Source organism: Schistocerca americana, chromosome X, assembly GCF_021461395.2.
Source record: "Schistocerca americana isolate TAMUIC-IGC-003095 chromosome X, iqSchAmer2.1, whole genome shotgun sequence".
Taxonomy (NCBI): domain Eukaryota; kingdom Metazoa; phylum Arthropoda; class Insecta; order Orthoptera; family Acrididae; genus Schistocerca; species Schistocerca americana.
Genome location: NC_060130.1, coordinates 864,003,474 through 864,018,721, shown reverse-complemented (window position 1 = coordinate 864,018,721; position 15,248 = coordinate 864,003,474). Strand labels below are relative to the sequence as shown.

At 39.6% G+C, this 15,248-nt stretch overlaps 1 protein-coding gene across 1 annotated transcript in view; it reads left to right on the top strand.

Annotated features, from left to right (window-relative positions):
• Window positions 1-15,248, top strand: part of LOC124554911 (ATP-dependent DNA helicase Q5-like) — a 309,389-nt gene that overhangs the window by 130,164 nt on the left and 163,977 nt on the right. The window contains exons 2-3 of the mRNA XM_047128599.1: window positions 8,825-8,949; window positions 11,953-12,117. Of these exons, the coding sequence (XP_046984555.1) occupies window positions 8,825-8,949; window positions 11,953-12,117 (290 nt within the window). The remainder of the gene's footprint in view (window positions 1-8,824; window positions 8,950-11,952; window positions 12,118-15,248) is intronic.

The window sequence follows — 15,248 nt, the reverse complement described above, 5'->3', positions numbered from 1 at the left end:
AATTTACATGGGAGGGAATAATGGTCCAGTGCAAACGCACCTCCATGTTCATTCTCAAATTTCCACGCGATCACAAAAGCTATCCTACACATACTAAGTATTAGTTCTCTATTCGGTAGTCTAGAGGACAACACCTTAATTCATCTACATTCCTACACTCCATCAGGCCTCTCCATTCTGACAGCTTCTACTGTTAAAGGGAAACATGAATCACCCCCGCACAGGTCACTGGTACTGCAGGCCGAGCACGCACAGCTAGAATCAATCATCCTAAGAAATCGGTCACATGTATATTTCATCCCTGTACTTACAACTAAATGTTACGAGCACGGTCTCAGTTGAACGACATTCGACAATGAGCAAAGTCTCGGAAATACACCCTGTTGATGGCTATGGCTCTGGAAATAGAAATATCAGTACCATTCATATGACGTGACATACTCTTCCCTTTGCTATCACAGTACTAGACGCCAAATCCACACCTTCTTTATGATTGGACATAGTCATTTACTTTGCATATGTCGGAACACAAACACATACTTTATATGCCTGATGCTCAAGACGAACCTATCACACACCCCCTACTACTAAGTATAATACTTCGTCAGTAAGTGATTACCTACGATACAAAATAATACTGAGAGAAAATCAGCGATGGGTGGACATGTCTCATAAGTTTTTTCTTGTGAGTGATACCACTGTGTCTTAGAAAGAGAGCTGTAATCATCTCATATGTTAAAAAAAAACCGATCACAACTACTACTGTATGTTACTGTCACAAGCGATCTTGGTTCTACAGGTGCACACAAGTATCCATATTAAAACCTATACTTGCTTTATAAATCCACGTATGGCATTACCTACGAATCACGTGGGTTTTCCAGACAAATACCGAGACGGTGATCGTCTTACAACAGATGCTAAAAAACCCGATCCCAAGTCGGAACTGAGCAGCTTTCGAGACAGGGCGTCTTTGTGGAAACCATTAAAAGGACGTACACTACACGCAGGAGGCGGCTACACGGGCAGCAGAGGCTGTGTGGTGCGGACTGGGCGGTTTTTTAGGGTCGAGGGTCTCGGGGAAAACACAAAATGGGCTTCAGTCTCAAAGGGTGCAAGCCGAATACAGGAAGAACGTAGATATAGGAACCATCGATATAACAGTTGTAAATTGTCGTAGCTGTGTTGGGAAAGTACCAGAGCTCCAAGTGGTAATAGAAAGCACCGATGCTCAAATTGTTATAGGCACTTAAAGCTGCATTTAAGTTCAACCGAAAGTTTTGCGAAAAACCTAACTGTTCCGGAAGGATAGGCTAAACGTAGTTGGCGGTAGCGTGTTCGTTGGTGCTGGAAGTTGTTTATCTTGTCGCGAAATGGAACTAGGTAGGTCGTGCGAGTTAGTATGGGCAGAGGTCAGTCTTGGCAACAGGAACAAAATAATAATTGGATCCTTTTATCGACCTTCCAACTCAGATGATACAGTTGCTGAAAGGTGCAAAGATTACTTGAGTTTTATTTCAAACACGTACCCGACTCAAACAATTAGTTGGTGGTGACAATAATTTACCCTCCATATTTTGGCGGAAATACATGTTTAAATCCGGAAGAACACATAAAACATCATCAGAAATTGTGCTAGACGTATTCTCTGAAAATTATTTTGAGCAATTAGTTCATGAGCTCACGCGAATATTAAACGGTTGTAAAACACACTTGAGCTCTTAGCAACAAATAATCCTGAGCTAATAACGAGCATCAAAACGGATACAGCGATGAGTGAACACTGGGTTGTCGTAGCGAGACTGAATATTTTAACCCCCAAATCCTCCAAAAATAACCTAAAAATATACCAATCCAAAAACCAGATAAAAATTCACTTGACGCCTTCGTCAGAGACAATCTCCGCTTCTTCCATATTAACAATGTGAGTGTAGATCAGACGTAGCTTGAATTCAAAGAAATATTATCGACAGCAATTGAGAGATTTATACAAAATAAATTAACAAACGAAGGAGCTGATCCCCCTTGGTACACAAAACGGGTCAGACCACTGTTGCAGAAACAACGGAAAAAGCATGCCAAATTTAAACGAACGCAAAAACCTTCAAGATTGGCGATGCTTTACAGAAGCTCAAAATTTAGCGCGGTCTTCAATGCGAGATGATTACAGTAGTTTCCACAACGAAACTTTATCTCGAAACCTGGCAGAAAATCCAAAGAGATTCTGGTCGTATGGAAAGTATACTAGTGGCAAGACACAATCAATGCCTTCTCTGCGCGATAGCAATGCAAATTCTATCGACGACAGTGCTGCCAAAGCAGAGTTACTAAACACAGCCTTCCGAAATTCCTTCACTAAATAAGATGAGCCGGCCGCTGTGGCCGAGCAATTCTAGGCGCTTCATTCTGGAAACGCGCTGCTGCAACGGTCGGAGGTTCGGTTCCTGCCTTGGGCATGGATGTGTGTGATGTCCTTAGGGTAGTTAGGTTTAAGTAGTTCTAAGTCTAGGGGACTGATGACCTCAGATGTTTAGTCCCATAGTGCTTAGAGCCATTTGAACCATTTGAAAGAAGATGAAGTAAATATTCCAGAATTCGCATCGACATGAATAACTCAGAAGTAGTATCCTCGGAATAGTGAAGCAACTTAAATCACTTAATAAAAGCAAGTCTTCCGGTCCAGACTGTATACCAATACGCTTCGTTCCGAGTACGCTGATGCAGTAGCTCCATACTTACCATATACAACCGCTCGCTCGACGAAAGATCGTACCCAAAGACTGGAAAGTTGTATGGGTCACACTAGTATTCAAGAAAGGAGGTAGATGTAATCCACTAAATTACAGGCCCATATCATTAACGTCGATATGCAGCAGAATTTTTGGAACATATCCTGTGTTCGAACATCATGAATTATCTCGAGGAGAACGGTCTATTGACACACAGTCAACAAGGAGTTTAGAGAGCATCGTTCTTGTGAAACAAAACTAGCTCTTTACTCACACGAAGTGTTGAGTGCTACTGACAAGGGATCTCAAATTGATTCCGTATTTCTAGATTTCCAGAAGGCTTTTTTATCACTGTACCACACAAACGGCTTGTAGTGAAATTGCGTGCTTATGGAATATGATCTCAGTTATGTCACTGGTTTCATGATTTCATATCAGAGAGATCCGTCTTAACTGACGGAAAGACATCAAGTAAAACAAAAGTGGTTTCTGGCGTTCCCCGAGTGTTACACGACCTCTGCTGTTTCCTGCCTGTATAAACGCTTTAGGAGAGCAGCCGCCTTAGGTTGTTCGCAGTTGACGCTGTCGATTATCGTTTACTAAAGTCACCAGAAGATCAAAACCAACTGAAAAACTATTTAGAAAAGATATCTGTATGTTGCAGAAATTGGCAATTGACTCTAAATAACGAAATGTGTGAGGTCATCCACGTGAATGCTAAACAGAACTCGTTAAACTTTGGTTACACTCTAAATAATTCAAATCTAAAGGCCGTAATATCTACCAAATACCTAGGAATTACAGTTAAAACAAATTGGAAAGAACACATATAAAATGTAACCAAAGAATGCGTTTTATTGGCAGGACGCTTAGAAAATGTAGCATTTACTAAAGAGGCTGCCTACACTACGATTGTCCGTCCTCTCTGAGTGCTGCTGCGCGATGTGGGATCCTTATCAGATAGGATTAACGGAATACATCGAGGAAGTTCTCAGAAGAACAGCAAGTTTTGTATTATCTCGAATTAGGTGAGAGAGTGCCACTGACATGATACAGGATTTAGGTTCAAATGGATCTGAGCACTGTGGGACTTAACATCTGAGATCATCAGTCCCCTAGAACTTAGAACTACTTCAACCTAACTAACCTAAGGACAGCACACACATCCATGCCCGAGGCAGGTTTCGAACCTGCGACCGTAGCGGTCTCGCCGTTCCAGACTGAAGCGCCTAGAACCGCTCGGTCACAACGGCCGGCCAGGATTTGGGGTGGACATCATTAAAACGAAGGTGGTTTTCGATGCGGCCAAATCTTTTTGAGAAATTTCAATCATCAACTTTCTCCTCCGAATGCGAAAATATTTTGTTGACGCCGACCTACATAGGGAGGCTGCCTAACAAAATAAGGGAAGTCACAGAGCTCGCACAGAAAGATGTAGGTGTTCGTTATTTTCTGCGCTCTGGCCGAGAATGGAATAACAGAGAATTATTGTAAAGATGGTTCAATGAACCCTCTGCCATGCACTTACGTGTGATTGGCAGAGTATCTATGTGGATGCAGACACCTCGATTGGTTTCGCGCTAAATTTCGACCTTTTGAAAAACTTGGCCAATCTTGCTGGTTTTGCGTTCTTTTAAATTTGGGATGCTTTTTTTCGTTGCTTCTGACCTGCTTTGTGCATCATGAGAGATCAAGTCTGTCAGTTGTTAATTTATTTAGTGCAAATCTGTCTACTGCTGTTGATAATATTTCTTTGAATTTAAGCCACGTCTGGTCTACACTATTAGTTACTTCGAAACGAATGGACAATGTCTTGCTACTGTCATAATGCACTTTATTTGCTCTGGGTTATTTGTTGCCAAGAGGTCGATTGTATTTTCGCAACCATTTGCGCTTCGGGTGGGCTCCTGAACTAATTGGCAATTTCGCTTATGTATCGAGGGTAGTTTGCAGTCATCACCATGTAGGCTTATAACTGTGTGAGTGGGTACCAATTTGAAATGAGACTCAATTTTCCTTTGAACTGTTCAGCAACTGTATCACCTGAGGCGGAAGGTCGGCAAAAGGAACCACCTAATACTTTCTCCCGGTTCTTACGTATAACCTCTACCCATACTAACTCACAGGAACTATCTACTTCAGTTTTGATACAAGATAAGCTACTTCTAACAGCAACAAACACGCCACCACCAACTGTATTTAAAATATCCTTTCTGAACACCGTCAGGTAGCGGTACTGTGGAAGAATTTCGCCTTCACTTACAGGGTGACAATTATTAAACTATATAAAAAAAACGTAAATTAGTCACAAACTATAGCGTGTACACACTTTATTCAACATGTAAACATCACTACAGATAGTCGGATTTAGGTCATGACATGTTCTATGTGCCTGCCATCACTGGCGATGACCCAGACGAATGGCGAAATTCTGCACGAGACCCGCTGAATTGTGGGAACATCAATGCTGTCGATGACCTCTTGAATGGTTGTTTCCAGCTCAGCAATGGATTTGGGGTTACTGCTGTACACATTGTTTCTAGTATAGCCCTACAAAAAGGAGTCGCATGTGTTAAGATCCGGAGAATATGGCGGCCAATCGAGGCCCATGCCAGTAGCCTCTGGATACCCCAGACCCAGAATGCGGTCTGCAAACTGCTCCTCCAGGACATCAAACACACTCCTGCTTCGATGGGGTCGAGCTCCGTCTTGCATGAACCAAATCTTCTCGAAATCAGGGTCACTTTAGATAATGGGGAATGAAATCGTCTTCCAAAACCTTCACGTACCTTTCGATAGTCACTGTGCCATCAAGGAATATCACACCGATTATTCTGTGACTGGACATTGCAAACCACAGAAGTACCTGTTGAGGGTGAAGATACTTCTAGATCGCAAAACGTGAATTCTCAGTCCCCCAAATGCGTCCATTTTGCTTACTGACGAACTCATGCAAATGAAAGTGGTCTTTGTTACTAAACCAAACCATATTCACATACTAATTCCCATCATGCTCTGTGGCCAACCATGCAGTTTGAACGTCCCAATACAAACCGTTCAGAAGTAATGATGATTTTATTTCATACTGTTCAGTAATTGTCACTCTGTATTATCGATTTTAGCTAGCTTTCAGTACCTATATCGATCTGACCTTCAGTGCCTTCTGTTAGCACCTGGAGCTCTGGTTCTTTACCTACACATCTTCGACAGCTTACTACTAAAATCCCTATGATTTTTGCATCAAAATGTGTTTGACATGCACCTTTTGAGACTGTAACCCTTTCTGTTGTTTCCCAAGACCCTCTAACCTAAAAAACCACCCAGTCCTCTCTACACAACCTCCACTACCCATGTAGTCACTTCATGTGTGTAGTGGGCCTCTGACCTATTAAGCGGAACCCAGGAACCCACCACCCTATAGCGCAAGTCGAGTAATCTACAGCCTACATGGTTGCAGAACTGTGTGAGCCAGTGATTCAGGCCCTTCACTGGGCTCCATACTGAAGGACCATATCCAGTTGTGCTACAAGTGGTGAGCTACACCCACACCTCATAAGTAAGACTAGCAATCTTGGTGAAGATTCAGCTAGCTGCCCAAAACCAGAGAGAGAGACTCCTTTCCAATCCAAAGCAACCCACATTGTTAATACCAACATGAGCCACTGTCTGTACTCTTCATGGCTTCTGGAAATACCCATTCCACATCTGGAATGACTCGTCCCAGTATGCACACTCGATTCCTTCCTCTACTTGACAACCATATCCCTAAGGGCTGCAAAGGGGCATTGGAACTCACAACTACCAGTAATCCCACCCTCTGTGAATTCCTACAATGGGTGGGCCAATAGGCTTCTTCTGGAACAGGGTGAGTGACTGCATCTGGCTCAGGATCTTTGTCAGCCATAGACAGCACCTGAAACCTGTTTATGAGACTAACTGGGGAAGCCCTCTGACTAGCTCCCACCCTGTCGCCCCTCCCCCGGAAAGTCTTTCACTGCCTGCCACACCTTGGTATGACCTCCCACTCAACCACTGGTGAGTGGTCAACAGTGCGGGCTGTAACAGGGGTGGTCACAGTAGTGGACAGATTGAGGGACACACTGGATGACCCTTGTATCCCATGCCTGGCCTCCCCATAGTGATGCCCATTGGTTACAGCCTCAAGCTGACCAAAGCCAGCACTGTCTGGTGCTGTGAGTCAAGGGTCACCAACTGAGCTTACATCTGGATGCTGCAGTCTCAGTCCCTATGCATACCAAAGACACCAAAACACTACCATGCACAGATATTAAAACTTAAGACTGTGTGTAGTAAACACTCAAACATGCAATAAATTTAAGAATTTAAAATAATGATCATACAGATAACTGAAAATAAAGAAAACAAAGCAGAGGAGTATAGAGAGATGCGAATGGAACACATTTGGCTGTCAAGAGAGCAATGCATGAAGCCTTCAGTGATTACCATGGCAGCATACTGTCGAATGACCTTTAACAAAACCCAAAGAAATTCTGGTCTTGCGTAAAGGCCTTTAGTGGCACTAAAGTTAGTGTCCAGACTCATGAATGACAGAGGAACTGATGATGTGGATAGCAAAACAAAAGCAGTCATGTTTAACTCTGTTTTCAAATGTTCCTTTACAAAGGAAAACCCAGGAGTATTGTCCCAATTTAATTCTTATACCACTGAAAAGATGAGTGAAATAGATATTAGTGTTAGTGGCAGCTGAAATCGTTAAAGTTCAGGAAAGTCCCAGGGCCATCAGATTCTGTATCCAATTTGCACCTGAGTTAGCTCCTCTGTTAACCCTCGAACTAAAAGCCATGCCCAGTAGCTGGAGGCAAGCACAGGTCACACCTGTATACAAGAAGGGTAGCAGAAATGGTCCACAAACCTGCTGCGTAATATCCTTGACATCCATTTGTTGTAGAAACTATGAATGTACTCTGAGTTCAAACACAATGAGGTATCTTGAGCAGAATGGCCTCCCCCATGCCAACAAGCACAGATTTCAAAAACTCGTGCATTCTTCGTCTTACATACTGAAAGCCATGGCTGAAGTCAGTCAGGTAGATGCAATATTTCTCTTGTTTCCAAAAAAACATTGGACTCGGACCCATACCTGGGCTTATTATCAAAAGTATGACTGTATGAGGTATCAAGTGAAATTTGTGACTGGACTGATAATTTCTTGATAGGGTGCATGCAGGAGTTCTGTTCTGGAATGTGTCATCGTTCAACTTCCTGGGATGTCAGATTGACTGTGATAATAATAGATATGGACATGAAACTAGTGAAGTTTGGATGTACATCCACTGGAAGCTAAAGAAGAAGACCCGACAGGACACAAGTACAAAGTTTCATAAAACAAGGGGTCTTCCAGTATTTCTGCATGTTACAGAGTGCTGGATATAACAGAAGGAACATCGAGTAGAATGCCGAATTAAGAAATGTGAAGGGCAAGCAGCTAGTCTACATTAGATGATACAAGAATTGAAACTGTCTCTCAAAAGCTGAAAGAGGAAGCAACGGAAAATAGAATAAATATGTACCACAACATGTGGCATGAATGCACGTAAATGAGAGGCAACACAATGCTTCTGAAATTGGTTTTAAATTACAAACCAAATGGAAGAAGGAACATAGGAAGACCAAAAAAATAGAAGGAAAAATAATTTGTGAAAATGAAACAGAGAGGGAGCCTTAATCCATGAAGTCAAGAAGAAAAGGGGGAAGTAGTAGTATAGGAGGAAATAGTTATTACTGTGAAAGTTTACAGAAATAAGTTCCATCCTCCTAACTTGTGTGGTATGATTCCACCACATCAATTTGAAGTGTTAATGATCTTGTGAATAATGCTTTCAGATTTTCACAAAAAAAATTGCAGCCTAAAATATTAATTTAGTAAATCAAGTATTCTGAAAGGAACCTCTTCATGTTTCTAATAGTTCAATCTCAATCTTGTGTAGTTCACTCAGTTTCTGTTTTTGTTAGTACTGTAACTTTATGGGTATGTATAGTTGTGATACTGGTTTTTTGTCCTTTTTTTTTTGTAAATAACCATGTTCATTCATCAGCAACTCTTTTTATTTCAGGGAAACAAGATGTGTATGTTTCAATGCCAACAGGATCTGGAAAGTCCTTGTGTTTCCAGTTGCCTGCTGTTATCTACAAGCACAAGGTTGCAGTGGTATTTTCTCCACTTCTTGCTCTTATAAAGGTGAGTTGATTGTTATTTTACATTTTGTTTTTGTCTCAACTTCTGTAAATTACTCTATTTACATGAAACTGATGTGCACTTGTCTTACCATATGCAGTATTCAAAACTGGTGTGCACATAAAATTCAATAGTGCATTGCAGTGTAGTAAAAAATTGAATCTGTCAGTCACTGGCAATATAATTGAAATTTAGGTATTGTTTCTTATATCACAGTGTATTTTTGTTATTCTCAACTTCGTTATAATATTGTTGCTTATTATTGCATAGTATGTCTGTATCAGATAGTCACAAAATGGAAGGGAAGTAGAGAAGAACATCGTATGATACTACTTTCAAGTGTAAAGTAATTCTTTATGGTGAAAAGTGTGGTGAGAGGAGGCCGGGACAAGGGTTCAGTGTAGCTGAGAGTAATGTCTGCTTATTGAAGAATCAGAAATTGGCATATTTGCACCTGCCACAACTAGAAAGAAGTTCACTGACCCTTGCAAAGGAAGGCCTCGTGATGTTGAAGTAAGATGTTTTTAATTTGTCCGTGAAAGGAGGAAGAATGGGCAACCTTTGACTAGTGCTGCCATAAGAAACAAAGCAAAAAGGTGGCTGCAGTTCTTTATAAACCGTGGCAAGGGTTTAAGACTTGCTGTGGATGGGTTTACCACATTATGGAACAGGCGGCTTACCTCTGTAACGCCGTACAACACTATGCCAAAGCTTCCACTGGCTTTTGAGAAAAAACTTTATGAATTTTAGCAATATGCCATCACACATCAGAAAGAAGCATTTTTTGATGGGTCGAATAGGTATCACTGATAAGACACCAGTTATTTTGATATGCCACATAATTACATGATTGACTGAGGAGGAGACAAAATAAGTTACCATAAAAACATCAGGGTGTAAAAAACAGTGCATAACTGTAATGGTGGGAATCATAGCAGGTGGGTACAAACTTCCCCGTTTCTTAATCTTCAAATGGAAAACGAGCCCCAAGGATCCAAAAAATGAAATTGTTTGAAATCAAGAGAAGGCATGGATGGCTGAAATCATAATGCTTGATTGGCTCTGAAATGTATGGGAACTCTGTCCTTATGTGCTTCTCAAACTACCATCAATGCTTTGTCGCGATGCATTTTGTGGCCATCTCACTGATGAGATAAAAAAGAAAATCCACACCCTAGCCAGTGACCTTGTTATTATTCCTGGAGGAATGCCTTCTTTGTTTCAACTCCTGGGTTTTAGTATAACTAAACGGTTCAACGGTTATGAAATATTCTTCCACTAATGAAACCATGAACAGACACCGACAGGGAAAATAAAGCATGCAGCACCCCACATTACTGCACACGGTGTTTCAGCTGCCTGGAAAAGTGTCGAAGCACCGATGATCATAAAAGCATGGAAGAAATGCTGTATTTCGGATACTCTGGATGGCAGCGAGTCTGATGTGCTGTGGTATGATGGGGAAAAGAGAAAATGAATCTGATGTAGACTCATCCAAGGATACCAGTAACATTGATGATATTACTGAATAATGATGAGTAACACCTGGAATTTACAGTATGTTCATTTGCATGTAATGTAGGTAATCGAGTTGGGCATTCTTTTGAATGACTGTGTCACTTAACAATGAGTCACTTAAAAATTGTTTTTGTTTGGATAGTTCATGTATGCATAAATTGTGTAAAATAAATTTAGCATACTAGCGATATGCCAACAAACTCTTTCTTTTTGTGATTTTAACTTTTAAATTTGGATGTGCATTACATTAGATTTGTGGAAATATAGTAATTTCCTCATTTAATTTGTAACAACAATGGTTCTCATACCTAGTACAAGTTAAATCTTAAAAAATAAGTACTCAAATTCCAAAACTAAGTAGTATTGTCAGCTATCTTTTCAAATGACTGTACTTAATGGTTGAGTACAACAAAAACTTGATGTGTAATGCAATATGCTGAAGGTAAATGTGAACTTTCAGTCCTTTCTTGTTTCTCAACGATTTGAAATGCTGAGACATTTGACGAGACAACTGCTATTGCACTCTTGTATGCTGCCCAACAGGAACAAGCCAGTAGTTACGAAAACTAGTGCGCCAGCCATATGTTGGCGTAATTTCAGATAATCTACCGAAAAGCTAGTCCCGCATCTAAAGATTTGTGTTTTATGATATCAACAGCATGTCGAAAATTTTATTCAGTGGGTAAGCCAAATTGTAACTGTTGGAACAGTGTTGTGTAAAATCACGTGCAAGTACTGTGGAAAACTGTATGTTAGTCAAGTCAGGCGGCTGTGGCAATTAGTGTATTGCAACATGAGAGAAATTAGAAACTAGGAATCAAACTGTTTCATTTTTCCACTCTTTTAAATTAAGTTTCAGTTACACGAATAGTAGATTTCAATTTTAAATTATTTTTCATCTGTTCTTAAATGAAATGGTATTCACGTAAAAAAATATTTTTCACTTGTAGTTAAATCGAACTATTCTGTGTGACATACAAAAATGTAATACTTTCCTTTGGAAGCACCCAATATATCATAAGTTTTGTGTCTTCTGTATAAGTAATATCTGTGTAAGTTGCACGACATCACATCTGTGTCTGAAGTTATCGCCTTATGGTGGCCTAAGAAGCCAAAAGCTAATTCATGACCAAATAAATAACATTTTGCAGAACATTAGCAAAGTGTTTCCTACTTAATATTGTTGCCGTGTTCTGAAAAGCATTGACGAAAAATTCAGTTACTGTTAATAAGTGAGTAATATAATTCATTAAGTAATGCAGCAATGTTGTATGAAATCATTCTTTTAAAGATTTCTAAAATATTCCCACCTATTGTCTCTTTCAGGAGCTGCATTTCTAGTTTGATGTGTCAGAGAACGTACATTATTTTCCTTTACCTCTTAAGAAAAGTACATTGTCAGTTTGTGCTTAATATTATAATTAACATACATTTTGTAAAATAAGACCTTCTGTAAGTACTATTCAACTTGAATTTTTCCTTATTCAGGATCAAGTTGACCATCTTCGACAAAAAGGAATTCAAGCAAGTGCCATAAATTCAAATATGCGTACTTCGGAAGTAAAGGCAGTCATGAAAGACCTGTTGAGTGAACATCCCAAAACTCAACTTCTTTATGTGACACCAGAGCAGGCGAGGACAGAGAATTTTAAGGTATTACATTTCATTATTTATTTTAAGTAACTTACTCTTTCCTTAGGCTTTTGTGGAGAACAAAAGTTTTTATATATATTTGGGTACTGGTCAGATATAAACATTTGATTAACTTGTATGTGGGATATAAATATTGTGAAAAACAATTACATATGTAAATTGATTTTGATAGGATTGTTTTGGGGCACCTCGCCCATCAGGGACTTCAGTGTTCATATATGTGTATGGAAAATAGTGATTAGATGTTTTCATATAAAGAAATAATCATAGCAAATGAAAATACCTACAAGTATCTGATATATTCCCCCCTCTTCTGACCAAAAATATGCGCTTATGTGAGCTGTCAACGAATGAAAAACATAGCTTTATAAGAGATTCATTGGACACAAGTCTTTTGAAGGCAACTACAGTAATTTAACCATTTATTCCATTCTTTGCTAGTGAAGGACGTTTATGTCCATGACTTATTTATTTATTTAGTGTCCATTTTATTAAAGTCCTGTTGTAGAACTTATCAAAATACAAGACATAATGAAATTTTACATATCAATATGTGCAAAATACAGGCATACATAAGATGTAATACATGAATGGTAAGTTCAGTAGTAAAAGTCTGTGAAGCTACGTTAGCACTGTAATTATTGACCATCATTTCAGGCAGTTTCTAATCCAGAAGAACTTGAACATTTAGTGGTAAAACAGTTCTACAGTAGAGGAGAAATTATAAAATTGACAACTACAGGTTATCACTATCACCAGTGTCCTGAAAATTTTTAGTAGAGGCAATGTACACTAGAGTTGCCACTTACTTCAGCACTCATAACCTATCAGTGGAGATGCAGTTTAGTTTCAGGAAGGACTCATTAGGTGTCAGGGCAGTTTACTCCTTGCATTAAGCATTTAAAAAAAATCTCTTACAGCCATTGGATAGATTACTTTTCTTGATGTCGGCATTTGATTATGTAGACAATAGTGTACTACTAAACACATCACAGCATTTTGGAATTGCAGAAAAGTTACACAATTTAAAAATGCAACGTCTCACAACAATATGGATTAATAAAATCTCAATGAGCTTCCAGTCACGTTAAGAGACTAAATTTCCAAGATCTTTTAGCCAAACATTCATTGGCCATGAGTTAAGACCTCCTAGCTCCCATAAGAGTGGAGATATGAGCAAAAACCAGTTTTTCAGCCCATGATATGTCAGCTGCCCTGCACAACAGATGTGTTATATGGGGATAATATTGGCCTGCTAAATTGACCTGCTTTCTAGGGCAGCCTACATGTCAGAACAACAAACAGTTTCCCAGTCCCAGACATGTTGGTTGCCCTGCACAACAGGTGTGTTGTGTTGGAGTAATATCAGCCTGTGTTATCATTCTGATTTGCAGGGCAGCCAACACTTCAGCAGCCAAATAAAATATTACAGCCCCTGATGTGCAGGCTATCCTGCACAACAATATGTTGTAGAAATGCTGGGTGTATTGATCAGTTCTGCAGGGGCTCCGTGTGCATGTGTGCATGCGCGAGTGAGTGAGTGAGTGAGTGAGTGAATCACACCTTGCAGTTCTGTTAGATTTGTGTATGTAAGGGGGGGGGAGGGGGGGGGGGGAGGTAAGCAGGCATGTCTTGAGTGGCACACAAATTTGAATGATGTGCATTAATAAACTGATCCTGATACTTTATTGCTGTTTTAAAAAGGAACACTTGGAATTGTAACACTTTCAACAATGCTTCCATATTCTGCAATTGTTCAGCTGGAATATATAATTAGCACAGGTTGGCAACAGTGAAGTATGCTGCTCTAAATATCTCCAAAAAATTGCTGGAGCTGATGCACTACCGAACAGTAACCGCTGAAATTGAAACAGACCCAGATGGACATTGACTGCAAAAATCTTCTTGGATGCCTCATCCAAAGACAGTTGCAGATATACTTCCTAAAGTCAGTTTTTCAAAGGAAAAAAAAAGAAGACTTGTTCAAGTTTGTCAATCAGATCTTCTTGGCAGGGTAAAGGGAAGGAATCAACAACAGTCTGGGGATTCAACGGTAGCTCTGAAATCGGCACATGGCCTTAGCCCAGGTGATTGTTTCAAGAGAATGATATGACGTGAGGGGATATGCTCCTTGTTTGCTTTTTGCATGTAAGATGAGAGGCATTTTTAATTTGACACTGCATTTGTTTTAATGCCTTGTTATTGTCATTTGTATTAAACTCTTCTTTGAAAATAAAAAATTTTTGTCATGTTTTTGCTGCACTGAGGGCTTCATTAAATGATGGTGCAATAAACTATTCTTCTTGTTGGTTTTCATGTTCATCAATCACATGTTGGCTTTGGGTGTTGGCTACAGTTTTTTCTTCATTCACTGAAACATACATGGTAAGATTGTTGTCTACGTGGGTGAGGTCCTCTGTTTCACAAGTTGACAATGATGGACAAAGTTCTTAAACTAATTCTGTCAGAGGAATGTCCTCCTCATTTCCATTATGAGCTGTTGCTGCTGTTGGTGAAGAGATATTTATGAATTCTGCATGTTTAAAGCAATTAGCTTTGAGTGACATTTTGAGTGACATTTTCCCACTCTTCCGATGTCCTTAAAATTGCATCAAGAAAGTTCAAAACTATTTCTTTACCCTCTTTGATTTTTTTGTAACATGTTCATCACTTGAAGTTTCATGTACTGAATTTCCAAGGATTTTATAATTCCCTGATCCACAGTAGAAGTGAAGTGATATTTGGAGGTAAAAACACTACTGGATGAGCAGTTCAGATGATCAGGAGAATAATTTTTCATTTCTTTGAGTGCGGCTGAGAGTCCCAGTTACACAGCCACTTTTCAGAAATATCAGACACCATCCAAGATTTTGCCTTGCTTTCTTGAAATACATGTAGGGGGTGAATGTTTTTAAAATGTCTTCTAGGCTTTTCTGGTTTTTGGATCACCAAGAGCTTTTCTTTACATGATCCTGTCATATTTGCAGCAACCATAATTGTGATTCATTTCTTAGACATTTTCCCACCTGAACACTGTTCTTATCTCAATGTCTTATCTGCGATCATGTTATAAAACAAACCAGTTTCATCTGCATTGAACATAACATCTGACTTCTAACTTTCACACAAAA